Consider the following 12,909-nt stretch of genomic DNA (forward strand, 5'->3'; position numbering starts at 1 on the left):
GACACCATGCACTGTGGGCAGCATTCAAGTACTAATTATTACATGCTCAGTTTCCTTCTATTGCATGCATTTTTTGAGAGTAGTTAGTGTCTCTTTATAGTCAGGTCTACCTAGTTTTGCCTGCTAATAACTTCCTGGCCATCAAGAGGTCCACTCCAGGGTTATTTAAATACCTGAAAGGAACAATTAAACCCTCTGCTGAAACAGTAGTCCAGTGGGAGATACACGGTTACTTCCTTTAGTAACACACTCCTCTACACTCGAGTCAGGTGAAGGCGGTCTCTGTAGAGACTTCCGGACGTGCTTGTAGTAAACATGGGCTGTGGAGGCAGGCACTGAGGGAGGACCAGAAGATGCACTGGAAATCCTGAAATGCTGTGTTTGGAAGAGCTAACCCTGGAGCAGGGGATTGCAGAGTGTCCAGAGAATGTCGGCCACCTGCAGGGTGACCTGCACCCACTAGAATGCCTGGATGGTTCAAAAAGGCGTGGTATGGGCTATCATCTTTACTCAGCTTCTCCTCCTTTATCCTGATCATCATTGCCCTGGCAGCGCCCCACTGGCTGAGTGGGAAAATCCTTTGTCAGACTGGAGTGGACCTGGTCAACGCCACCGATCCAGAGCTGGTCAAGTTCATTGGAGATATTTACTACGGGCTCTTCCGAGGATGTAAAGTTCGACAGTGCGGGCTTGGGGGCCGCCAGTCCCAATTCACGAGTGAGTATATTCCAGGCATGCAAGCTGCTGTAGAACACTTTTTTCTTTAATTTGTAAGGGTGCTTATCTCTAACTGTGGAATTTGACTTCTGCCTAAATCTAAGGCAGGATGACCGCCAAAAGAAATTTTTTTTTCTGTAGAGGCTTATAGAAACATTAAAAATAGAGATTTGTATACTTCTGTAGTTTACCTCTATTAGAAGTAACTATTAAAATACTGATACATGTGTCAGACTGCTAAATGCTTTATATGGCTTCTCTGTCTTTTAAACCTTATAACAAATTTATGAAGAAGGAATTCTTAAACGTTCCCGTTTTGCAGAGGACAACACTGAGACTTGGAGAGGTTATATAACTTGCCTGAGGTCCCCCAGCCAGGAAACAGCAGAGCCAGACTTCGGACCCATGCCACGTGACTGGGGTATTATCAGCCAGCCCAGCGCGCTTCCACTTCTGTTTATATAAAAGCTCCATAGTCTAAGAACAGCCCGGGCTCTGGAATCAGACTACTTGGGTTGAGAGCCCAAGTTGGGCGATCCCTGGAGGGGAGATCTAGGGCAAGGCTCTGGCAGCTCTCCATGAACGTGAGCAGGCACGGTCATCAGCTGACATCTAGTCTCCCCTCAGAGCTGCTCCTGGTGTAAACAGAGCAGAAATCCAAGCCCAGCTTATGAAGGATCTTCTGGGAATTAAAAAGCAAAGCAAAGCAGTCAATATTCTGCAAGCCTTTAGAATTAATTAGATCGCTCATGAGAACAGTGTCCTACATAACCATAATTCATCAACATAATGCAATGCAAGGGGATAAGGAATTTTACTCATTTGACTTCTATATTTCAGAATTGTAGTTTTTAGAATCCTGCCCAGGGTTAAGTATCTCATTAAATGCATAAAGACAGAAAGCTAAAGCCATTGACAAATATAATAATATGAATCGGCATCACTTATACGAATGAAGGAAATGCGTATTTGTTTTGGATAGTCAGGAAAAAAGTCTCTGGGAATATGTATATTTACCCAGCAATTATATTGGGCCAGGGATACTGGAAAAATAGCTCTATTAAAAACATTACACACATACCAACACACAAATGGAAAACAAACACACATAAAGAAATGAAAACAAAGGTCATCAGAAGGAGACCATGGCAACTATACACACGAGGTGATTCTGAATTGGGTCTGTTTGCTCTAAAAGACGTCACTTGGTGAGACAACTGGTGGAACTTGAATGTGGTGTCAGGATTAAGTGGCAGGCTTGACCAGCATTAACTCAATGATTTTGACACTGTGGTTCTGCGAGGCAATCTCTTTTTGAATGAAATAGACCCTAACGTACTCAAGGATGCAGGGACAATTTACCTGCAAATGGTTCAGGAGAAAAAAACAAATGCTTTTGTACCATTCTTACAATTTTTGGAAGTCTGGGATTCTTTCAAAACCACACACACACGTACACAATTGAGGGAGAAAAGGCATAATTTTTAAATAGTCATTATTAATTGAAATGAAAGACCTCATGAAGGAAGTTCCCAAGCTTGAACAAGGGAGTGACAATCAACAGCAACAGGACTCCAGAGACTTTACTAAGACAGTACTTAGGGAATATAATAAAAATAACCACTGGTAACTATATAGCATGATGTATCATGTGACCATGATAACTGCCTTCTTACATACTAGATAATTTATCTGTTGTGTTTATTATTTATTATCTGTCTCCACCCCTTTAGAATGTAGTGCCATGAGGGCAAGGATCTTGTTTTATTCATTGATGATCTCAAGCCCCCAGAAGAGTGCGTTAAAACACCGGCACTCAAAAACATTGGTTGAATGAAGAGCAATAGAGCACTTTTAAATTCATTTGTTCTGAATGTTCCCATGCAAGACACCAAACTTGTGACTTATGACTAATCTTCCACAACCCTGTCAGGAGAAAACTAAGGCTCAGAGAGTCTAAGCAGCTTGCTGAAGGTCACAGAGCCGTGAATGCTGGAGCCAGACCCCAACCCCGGTTAGCCTGACCCCATAGTTCCTACTTTCCACCATGTTGCTCCTCTGGAAGTTGTGAGTGGCAGCTTTCCCAAAGCCAGGCATCCCCCTAGTGGTCCTTACTGTTCTCCTGGAGTTCAGCAAAGGGCCATGGGGAGGTGGTGGGTGAATGGGGATTCTCAGGGGTAGGAGGATCCAGGGTGGACAGATCCCACTAGAAATGACTGAGTGGTTGCCTGGAGCTGCTGTAACCAAGTGCTACCACACACTGAGTGACTTAAACAATAGAAACGTATTCTCATAGTTCTGGAGGCTCGAACTCAGAAATCAGCTTGTCGACAAAGCCATGCTCCCTCTAGAACCTACGGGAGAAGGAGCCTTCCTAGCCTCTTCCAGCTCCTGGTAGCCCCAGGTGTTCTTGGCTTGTGGCCGTATCATCCGGTCTTGACATGGCATCCTCCCCGTGTCTCTTCACATGGTCTTCCCTCTGAGTGTTTGTGTCCAAATTTCCCCTTTTATCAGAACACCTAATCACCTTGGATTAGGCCCATCTTAACAACGTCATCTTAATTAGCTCTGTAAAGACCCTATTTACAAATAAGGTCATATTCTGAAATGCTGGAGATTGGGACCTCACCCCCTCTTTTTTGTGGGGGATGGCAGGGAGAGCATGGTTCAACAGATAATAGAGGATGTGAGGTGGCAGTTGGTAGGTCTAGCGTAATTTAGAATCCCCAAGCACAGACACTGGTTCTGGAGAAGGAGCTGAAGCAGACGCCAGCTTTGCAGTAGAAGGAGTCCCGAGGAGAACAAAGACTGAGCCCTTCCACAGCAGGGTCAATTAAACCCCAGCCATCCCAGCTCACAGAAATGTAAACTCCCTCTGCCAGAAGCCAGAGCAAAGGAGCACTTTCTGTTTGCCCACTGGAGGAACTCAATAAATGTCCCTTTCGCTCCTCTAACTTCCCAGAGCGATGCCCCATGGGAGACAGCCCCCGGGTTTCACCTAACTCGGTCTGCTCTCTGAAGCACCAAAACCGTGTGAGACTCATAAAGGATGTTTTAATATCAGCTCTGGGTAGGGCAATGTTCAGGAACGTTTAGTTCCCGGCTGCCCTGGGGTGTCCCGGGGGAGGGTATATAAACTTCCATTCACAGCGCCTTGGGTGCGATTCTCTGTGAACACTTTCACTGGAGCTGAGCCAGGCTGTGTCGGCTGGTTTTGCACTGCTGCAGGTTAGGGACAGACCTGCATCTATCACAGCGTTCTCTCACACAGGGCTGAAAGTTTGAAAAGAAAAAAAAAAAAAAACTAAGGGTACACTAAGAAAGGAGAGAAGCAATGGTTAAAGAGAAGCCTTGCAAAGAAAAATCCCTTGGATAGAAGCTCAGGGTAAAGTTTCTGATGCCGACAAGATAACCACATGGAGATAAATACACATGGAAATGCAAAACTGGAAAGAAAGTTAGATTAGAACTAGGATGTAAATATGGAGTGTCTGGAAACTTCTCAATGGAAAGGGTTTTAAAGGGAGATGGACCAAAATTCTAGTTCTCAAGCTTCGGAGGCGCCAACCTTCTGAGACTACAGGCAGGCAGGTGAGCCAGCAAAGAGCCAGAGGGGAGAAGCGGTCAGGAGAGTGAGGGGAACCAGGAAAGCTTTGAGTCCTGGCTCCCCAGGGGAGGGCAGGGGGCAGAGACAAGGAGGGGCTGATCCTGACATCAAAGGATGAAGTAGGGAGTTTGGACTCACAAAGTGGACCCTGATTTGACCAGGAGGTGCTCAGTAGAAACCCCGGAGTAGCTACAGAGGAAGGGGTACACTTGGGCGTTCTTTAGCTTTCTTTAGCTTCCGTCATTTTTAATTCCTCAGTGTCATTACTGAAAACAGTGCTCTAAACTCCATATATCATATGGTATCTAGGACTATAATGCTATATAGAATTCAGAGTCACCTTGCCCAAAGATAAGGGACTTAATGTCCAAGCCTATGTGGAAATGGGTTTAATAAAATCTACCTTAGGGCGCCTGGGTGGCTCAGTTGGTTGAACGACTGCCTTCGGCTCAGGTCATGATCCTGGAGTCCTGGGATCGAGTCCTGCATTGGGCTCCCTGCTCAGCAGGGGGTCTGCTTCTCCCTCTGACCCTCTTCCCTCTCGTGCTCTCTATCTCTCATTCTCTCTCTCTCAAATAAATAAATAAAATCTTTAAAAAAAATTCTACCTTATATTCTTGTCACAAGCACTGAATAAAATAATGATGTAAAGGGTTTGGCTCTTGAGATGACTGTACTCAGTAAATGTTGATGACCCTCCGTTCATAGGCAGCTATTGCTACCCCATTATACTGATGAGAAAACTGAGGCTCTGAGGAGTCACGTGACTTTTCCGAAGTCAGAGAATAATAATAGAACAGCAACAGCTCCGGCCGCCATTTTGATAACTCAGTCTTTCCAAGGCAATATCTGCCATACTGTATCATTTACTCTTCATGGCTACTGTGTGGTGGCCAATATAGAGAAAACAGATCCAAATTAATATCTCACCAAATTATCCTGCCACATTTATATGGAAAATTAATATTCTAATAGAATACGGAGCACATGAGAAGTAAGTGTCCATCATACATGGGGAAAAATGACTACCTTGCCAAGTCATTATGAGGGATCCAAGATGATGCTCCTAGCTTCCTACCAATGTTTATTAAGGGCTATTATTATTCCTGTGCACTTCACTTGATCCACTCAACAATCTGGTAAACTGTAGGGGAGGCCGGGATTAGAGGATCCTATTTTATACTTGTGGCAAATGAGCAAAACTGGGATTGGAACCCAGGTCTTTGGATGCCAGGTGTAGGCTTCACTTTGCTATGCCTTTCTACACTCTTCACAGATGTACCTGAAACCTCTTCTACCTCTCTGATTTAATGAAGGCAACTCTCTGACCCAGATTAAAGCTTTTCAATTGGCCCTGTTTGGCTGACTCTCTTGCCAACCTCCTGTGCTAAAGAGCCACCGTTTAGGGCTTGTGTGCCTCAGCTCACACCAGATCCCAGAGCTTCGAAGTCAGTGCAACTTAAATTGCCAGCTAGGGCACATTCCCATTTTACATCCACTGCCAGAAAGAGAGGATCATTGGCCACCTGAGAAGTGGCAAATCTGAGGTCCGTGCGTTCATGTCAAGAAGTCTCCTGCTTTGTGAAAACACAGTCTGTGTTGCCTTGCCCTCTCGCCCCTCTGTTAAAGCCTCTGGGGTAAGCAGGCCCGGACGGTATGAACTCGAGCCCAGCTCTGACACTGAAATATTGGCTGTGTCTTCTCTTCCCAGTCTTCCCACACCTGGTGAAGGAACTCAATGCAGGCCTCCACGTGACAATTCTGCTGCTCCTCTTCTTGGCCATGGCCCTGGCTCTGGTCAGCATGGGCTTTGCCATTCTCAACATGATCCAGGTTCCATATAGGGCAGTCAACGGCCCCGGGGGCATCTGCCTATGGAATGTCCTGGCAGGTAAGGAAGGCCCCCAGGGAGAGAAATTCACGTCCGCTGCCACGACCAGGCTGAGTTCCAAGTGGGTAGGTAGAAGGTGTGCAGGAATTAAAACACCCACCTCAGCCTCCACTTGTCTAATCTATAACCTTCCTCATGGGCATGAACGTCCTCTTTACTGAAAGTTGCAGAATCTCTGTCACAGTAAAGAGCCAAATCGGTGGCATGCCTGAGTGGCTGAGGACTTAGAGCAAAGAGGACAGGTGGGGTAAGAGTGGAAGAGAGAAGAGAGCTGGGGGGTGGTGCGGGAAGACAGGAGGAGGGGAAGAGGTGGGGCCACAGCTCTGAGGGTGGAGGGAGCACTCCAAATGACAGGAGATGAGCATTTGGCCTCTTTTATAGGCCTCTTTTCATTTAAACCTCACAACCTCCTTATGAGGCAGTATCATTAGACCCATATTTACAGATGAAGATCCTGAAGCTCAGAGAAGTTAAAAGCCTCACCGAGGCCACACAGCAGTAAGTAGCAGAGGTGGGATTCCAACCAACGTACAACTGAGTCTAAGCCCTTTGTCTTTTCTTTAATCATGGTATCATTTATGACGATCGTGACCTATTTTCTGAGACAAAAAACAAAAGTGTGTGTTGATTTGGGAGTATATTGATATACAATAATTATGTGAAATTAATTCACATTTAGTTATGCACTTAAAAAGTCAGACGTAGCAAAAATAATAAAATTCCCAGAAATGAGGCTGTTTCAGAAAACCTCGGTCAAATGGTCAAGGATCATGATGGCAATAACCCATCACTACGTTTGCCTTATACAGGGTGACCATAAAGTATACAAGCAGATAATGTTGTTTTAGCATGTATTGTAATGTAATGTCGGTAGATCAGTTACTAGGCACTTGCCTGGATTGGCAGACCGTGACCATCCTATAGAATTACTATACACATGGCTCATCCCATCTGGACTGCAGGTGTCTTGTTTCCATCCACATGAATCCCCGTAGTGGCTGGCATGTAAAAAGTGCTCAGTCCTACGATTAAATAAATGTTCGTCTCTGTCAAGTTACTACATCAGAGAGATGGTGTTCTCAAGCACTACTGATGAGAGTATTTTAAAAAGGCAGTTCAACAGAACTTTAGTGTTAAAAGGCATGTAAATATGAATTTTTTTATAAAGATTTTAAAGAGAGAGAGCATGAACGGGGGGGCGGCAGAGAAAGAGAGAGAGAGAGAGGGACAGAAGCAAACCTCCCACTGAGCGTGGAGCTTGAGGCGGGTCTTGATCCCATGACCTGGAGATCACCACCTGAGCCGAAACCAAGAGTGGGGCTCAACCAACTGAGCCACTCATGAGCCCCCAAAACATGAATATTTTTTAATAAACAAATTTTTAATAAACAAATCCAGATAGGGGTTTATACTAAGTCCATAACTGGAAAAGGGCACAGCAATGTTTATAAAAAGGTGTTCATATGTTCTGCAGCACTTTGTAATACCAAAATTTAGATGCAATCTAGATATCCAGAAATAAAGTCATACTCAATTAAACTTAATTAAGTAGGCGTGTTGCTTGAAGAACATATTATGCCCCAGTTTATAGTGGTGCTATAACAGAATATTTAACAATATAGACAAATGTTCAAATAAAGGGAAAAAAAAAACAAGCAGAAAACAGTAAGAGCTTCAGAATACAATTTTGTTAAAGAGAATACATTAAAACCTTCAAAGTATTTATACCTGGCTTTCAGGATAAAAGTGAATTTGTATTTTCATCTTTGTGACTTTCTCTGGTATCCAAATTTTCTTTAAAGAAGACATAATAATCTAAGCAAAAAGCATGATAAATGTGTTTTTTAAATATTAATTAAAACCAAGCAGTAGAAAAGTAGAAAGGAAGAGAGAGACATGGAGATTGGAAGCAACAGGTAGGGAAGTAGGTGAAGTTTGGAACCCTTCCAGGTTCCCCTGTCTACTTCCTATCTTCCTTCTCTTACCTCCTCTTCTTACCCTTAAGCTTGGAAAAGGGATAAATAAAGAAGAGAGAACAGTCCAGCCCTGGGTTGGACCCCCAGCCTGCACATTGAGGGGTTCTTAATCCTCGCACAGAAGCCTCAGGGTCTCCATCCAAATCCTGAGATATGTAGAGACTGAACGTACCCAAACATGGATGCCCCGTGCTGGGTAAGGGAATGCAGTTGATCTGAGATGAAGCCTACTCTCTCTCCCACACCTCTCCCCACTCACATTGTGAATTATCCGCTGCTTTTGAAAGCACATTAAAAGGTGTGTCATCCCCAGGTACCTGGCTGGCTCCATCGGTAGAGTGCGTGACCCTGCACCTTGGAGTCCTGAGGTAGAGGAGGAGGGGAGAGTTTACTTAAGAAAAAAAAAAATCATTGTGTCACCGTAAGAAATTTTTCAACCCAAAGCAAGCTTGTCGCCTGTGCCACAGAAATGTCACCTCACAGAGGGCCAGTACAGCTGTACCAAGGAGCACTGAATGAGGGTGACATTTTGGGTTGCAGGTGGAGTCATGGCATTGGCCATCACCAGCTTCATGGCCGCGGTCAAGTTTCACGACCTCACCGAGCGCATCGCCAACTTCCAGGAGAAGCTCTTCCACTTCGTGGTGGTGGAGGAACAGTACGAAGAGTCCTTTTGGATCTGTGTGGCCAGTGCCTCAGCGCACGCCGCAAACTTGGCAGTGGTGGCAATCAGCCAAATTCCACTCCCGGAGATTAAGACCAAAATCGAAGAGGCCACGGTCACAGCTGAAGATATCCTGTATTGATCGCCCTCTGCGGCTCACACCCTCTCCTGAGTCAGTTCTGCAGTGTGAACAGGGACCTCATTGCGTGCGCAGGCTTTGCAGTCCAGAGCGCCCGTGTTCTGGAAGGTAAGGAGAAGGAAGTGCAGGGAGGAAGGGCGGTGCCTGGACCAGGCAAGAAAGCTTTCCCGAACTCTGGCATCTCTGCGCATCCCTCTCACTGACCTTGGAGTTAGAGACTCTGCCACTTGCCAGCTGTGTGATCACTGGACAATTCACTTAATGTCTGCTTCTCACTTTCCTCATCTGTGAAATGGGGGTATAAGACCTCCCAAGTTTGTAATGAGGTTTAAATGGGCAATATTGTTGCCAACCTTTGAATTAATATATGTATCTGTGATTAGAGAAGCTCTACAGATACAAGGTAATGAACACTCCAGTAAATGCCTATCGAACCCTGCTCTGTTCAACACAATATTAGAGGGGGGAGAAAAGAGGCATATGGTAACATCCCCATCCTCCAGAAACATTTAATCCTTCCACATGATAGGCATCAGATAGGAACAGTAACACTAAGAATGAAAATAACCGCCTTTTTTCCTTTTTTTTAAAATTTTATTTATTTATTTGAGAGAAAGCAAGCTACAGAGAGAGCGAGCAAGCACAGGAGCCAGGAGGAGGGGCAGAGGGAGAGGGAAAAGCAGACTCCCCGCTGAGCAGGGATCCCGATGAGAGACCCCATCCCAGGACCCCGGGATCATGACCTGAGCCGAAGGCAGGCACTTAACCAACTGAGCCACCCAGGCGCCCCTGCCTTTTTGTTTTTCTTTAGTGGTTACTACATACTGGACACTGTTCTAGAAGTCCTACATATACTGGGTCCTCACTATAAGTTCAGATTGTTGGTACTACTTTATTTCCATTTTACAGATGAAGAAACTAACGTATCCAGAGATTAGGTAACTTGCTAAGGTCCAGAATTCAGCTGAGGAAGTCTGGAACCAAAGTGTATGCTTGTAACCACTTTGCTAATCTGCTGTTGGATGGTCCAAGCAGTTGGAATGCAGTGTGATAAATGCTAGGACAGTACATGCATGAAGGACTGAGGGAAGGAATCAGTTCTCCTGCATGGGATGTGGTATTAAAGAAAGTATCACAGAGTTGACATTTGATCGGAACCTGGAAAGATGAGTAGACTTTTTCCAGTGGGGGAGGAAGTAGGTTTGGAGAAGGGCATTTCAGGATGAGTCAGTGGTGAGGGGAAGGCATAAGGGATGGAATTACAAAGGGGCCTGGAAGCATGTGAATACCCAGCGGGATTAGAATGTTGTCCTAATTCATGAGTTAGATAAACCCGGTTGCTTTGTGTTGGTTTCCCTTAAGCAGTACTATGATGGTTAAGTTGGCACTTGGCTAGGCCACTGTACCCAGATATTTGGTCAAACACTATTCTAGATGTTTTTGTGAAGGTGTTTTTTGAATGGGATTAACATTTCAATCAGTAGACTTTGAGTAAGAGAGATTGCCCTCCAGCATGTGGGTGGGCCTCACCCAATCAGTTGAAAGCCTTAGGATAAAGACTGATCTCCCTCAAGGGATTGGGAATTCTTCCAGCAAGCTAGCACTGGACTCAAACTGCAACTCTTCCCTGGATCTCCAGCCTGCCAGCCCAGCCTGCAGATTTTGGACTCGCCAGTCTGCACCGTCATGTGAGCCAGTTAAAAAAAAAAAAATCCTCTGGGGCCATGGGTGGCTCAGTTGGTTAAGCTTCTGCCTTCAGCTCAGGTCATGATCCCAGGGTCCTCGGATCGAGCCCCAAATCGGGCTCCTTGCTGAGCGGGAAGCCTGCTTCTCCCTCTGCCTCTGCTTCTCCCCCTGCTCATGCTCGCGCTCTCTCTCTCTCTAATAAATAAAATAAAATCTTTTAAAAAAGAATTCTCTTTCCTTCTGTCTGTCTTTCTCTCTCTTTGCACACACATGTCCTATTGATTCTGTTTGTCTGGAGAACCCTTGCTCATACAGGTACCAAACTCCATTAATTCACTTTCCTACAATGCCTGCTGGGGTGAATCCTTTCTCAGGTCTCCTGTCTTCATGTCAAGTAGAAGTTGTCTCATCCCCTAAATTCGCTCCATCTAAAATGACACCCGATTTGGACTTACTCTACCTTTGCTTCATGCTGAGCTTCTGGACGTTTCCATGGCATCTTTTCTGTTCTAATTGCTCATGATTCCCTGCCGGGCCCATCTGTCCCTTCCAGCCCTCTATCTCCATCCCACAGCCTCAGTACTGCTTAGCAGATGGATGTCACTCATCAAATATGCAGATGGCACAGGGCTGGAAGGGGTAGTTAACATGATAGGAGATGGATCCAAGAAACAGTGGCAGAGTGCAGAGCTGGGTTGGGGAAAACGACTGGAAATGTCAATGTCCTATCAAGTTTACAATAGAGTCCTGCTGACCGTTGAAAAATAAATCATACGGAAGACTGGCAACAGTTTATTATATGGTAAATATCTGAGAGCCTTGTTACATTTATTCATTCAGTGAGTATTGAAATTGATCTAGGGGCTGGGAGTAGAGCAGAGAACAGACAGACAAAAATCCCTGACCTCCCGAGATTTCATTCTCTGAGTGCTTGGGGCTGATTCACACTGGACAGTGTGGGATGTGCCTGCTAACCACGTTAGCCCAGCCACAGCCTTCAACGTGATCACTGCTTCAGGTGTGTGCAGAGCGCCACACAGGGGCAGAGCAAATTCACTTTTGCCTCTAATAGTGGAATAACCTCATCAAGATGCTAACCTTAACCAAGATGGATGTGTTCCAAGGAGTCCAAGTGCAGGCTTTTGTGAATTTTCCCGGCAACTGAGTTCAGAGCTTTCAAGGGTTTCAGAAGCATCTATAACACCTTGAAAGTTTCAAACTGTGACCACCAGGTGACACCCACCTGGTATAAACACAGTATCGTGTCCCCTGAGGTCCTGGGGACCCCTCTCCATTCCCTCTTATGAAGTAACTAAGCGATTCATAGGCTCTTATTTCTCCCCACTAAATTGCAGACTTGAGTGGTTCCCTATTGCTAATGACAATCTAAACAGGAAATAAATTCCTTTTTTAAAAATTAAGTGTCTGATGTTCCAAGTCACCAAAATGAGCTATAAGTATATAATTGGTGTGAAAGTAAAATCTCAGGCCCAGAGCCCATCGAAATGGTTATATTTTTCCCACACCTAGGAAAAAAAAATCACCAAACTCACTTCCTGCTTAATGCTTCAAGTCACCCTCGGTAGTGGCTGGGGGTCAAACGATGGGAAAAGTGTTAATGTGCCTTAGGTGAGGCCCAGCCCTTTCAATGTCTCCATTCCTCAATTACAAAACGAGAAATTGCAAACTACATGATAATGACCACCATCTAATGTGGGCCAGGCACTCTCCATACTTTCTTCCTCATTCTGACAACAATTATTCAAAATAAATATTTTTGTCTTTATTTTACAGATGAGCAATTTTAGGTTCAGAGAACTGATGTAGCTTGCTCAGGCCACCCTATTAGTAAATAATGGAGAAAGGATTCAACCCCCATCTGTATAATGCCAAGGCCATTGTTTTCCCTACTGCATCGTGACTACCTTTCTTGAAAGACGTCTAAGGCCCGTTCCCAGGGCTTCTGCAGGGGGCTATGTGAGTTACACCCGGCCCAAGAGGTAGCTCTTCAAATCTAGCCCATGCCCCCCCTGGCTTGTCATGGCCTGCACCCTCAGGAAAGTTTCCACCCAGAGGGGGTGTCTTCTAATGTTCACCAAAGTGTCTGATGGGCTCCCAGGGCCCCATTCCTTCTAGCCTAGCCATCCATGTAAAGTCAAACTGTTAATCGTAACATTATTCTGTAACATTGGTTAGAGTGTGATAATGATGATTAATTCTCATATGTCC

General features: G+C 45.1%; 1 protein-coding gene across 1 annotated transcript; it reads left to right on the forward strand.

The window, feature by feature from the left end:
* Nucleotides 1-148: 148 nt before the first annotated feature.
* Nucleotides 149-10,771, forward strand: CLRN2 (clarin 2). The gene is made up of 3 exons (XM_027599228.2): nt 149-717; nt 6,036-6,215; nt 8,732-10,771. Exons 1-3 carry the CDS (start codon nt 465-467, stop codon nt 8,995-8,997), a joined length of 699 nt encoding a protein of 232 aa, XP_027455029.1. The 5' UTR covers nt 149-464; the 3' UTR covers nt 8,998-10,771.
* The last annotated feature ends 2,138 nt before the right edge of the window (nt 10,772-12,909 follow it).

This window comes from Zalophus californianus, chromosome 2, assembly GCF_009762305.2.
Source record: "Zalophus californianus isolate mZalCal1 chromosome 2, mZalCal1.pri.v2, whole genome shotgun sequence".
In the NCBI taxonomy this organism is placed as follows: domain Eukaryota; kingdom Metazoa; phylum Chordata; class Mammalia; order Carnivora; family Otariidae; genus Zalophus; species Zalophus californianus.

Coding starts and splice junctions, on each gene's coding strand:
- CLRN2 (XM_027599228.2), top strand. CDS start 465: ATGCCTGGATGGTTCAAAAAGGCGTGGTATGGGCTATCATCTTTACTC. Junction 718..6,035: donor CCGCCAGTCCCAATTCACGA/GTGAGTATATTC, acceptor TTCTCTTCCCAG/TCTTCCCACACCTGGTGAAG. Junction 6,216..8,731: donor CCTATGGAATGTCCTGGCAG/GTAAGGAAGGCC, acceptor TTTGGGTTGCAG/GTGGAGTCATGGCATTGGCC.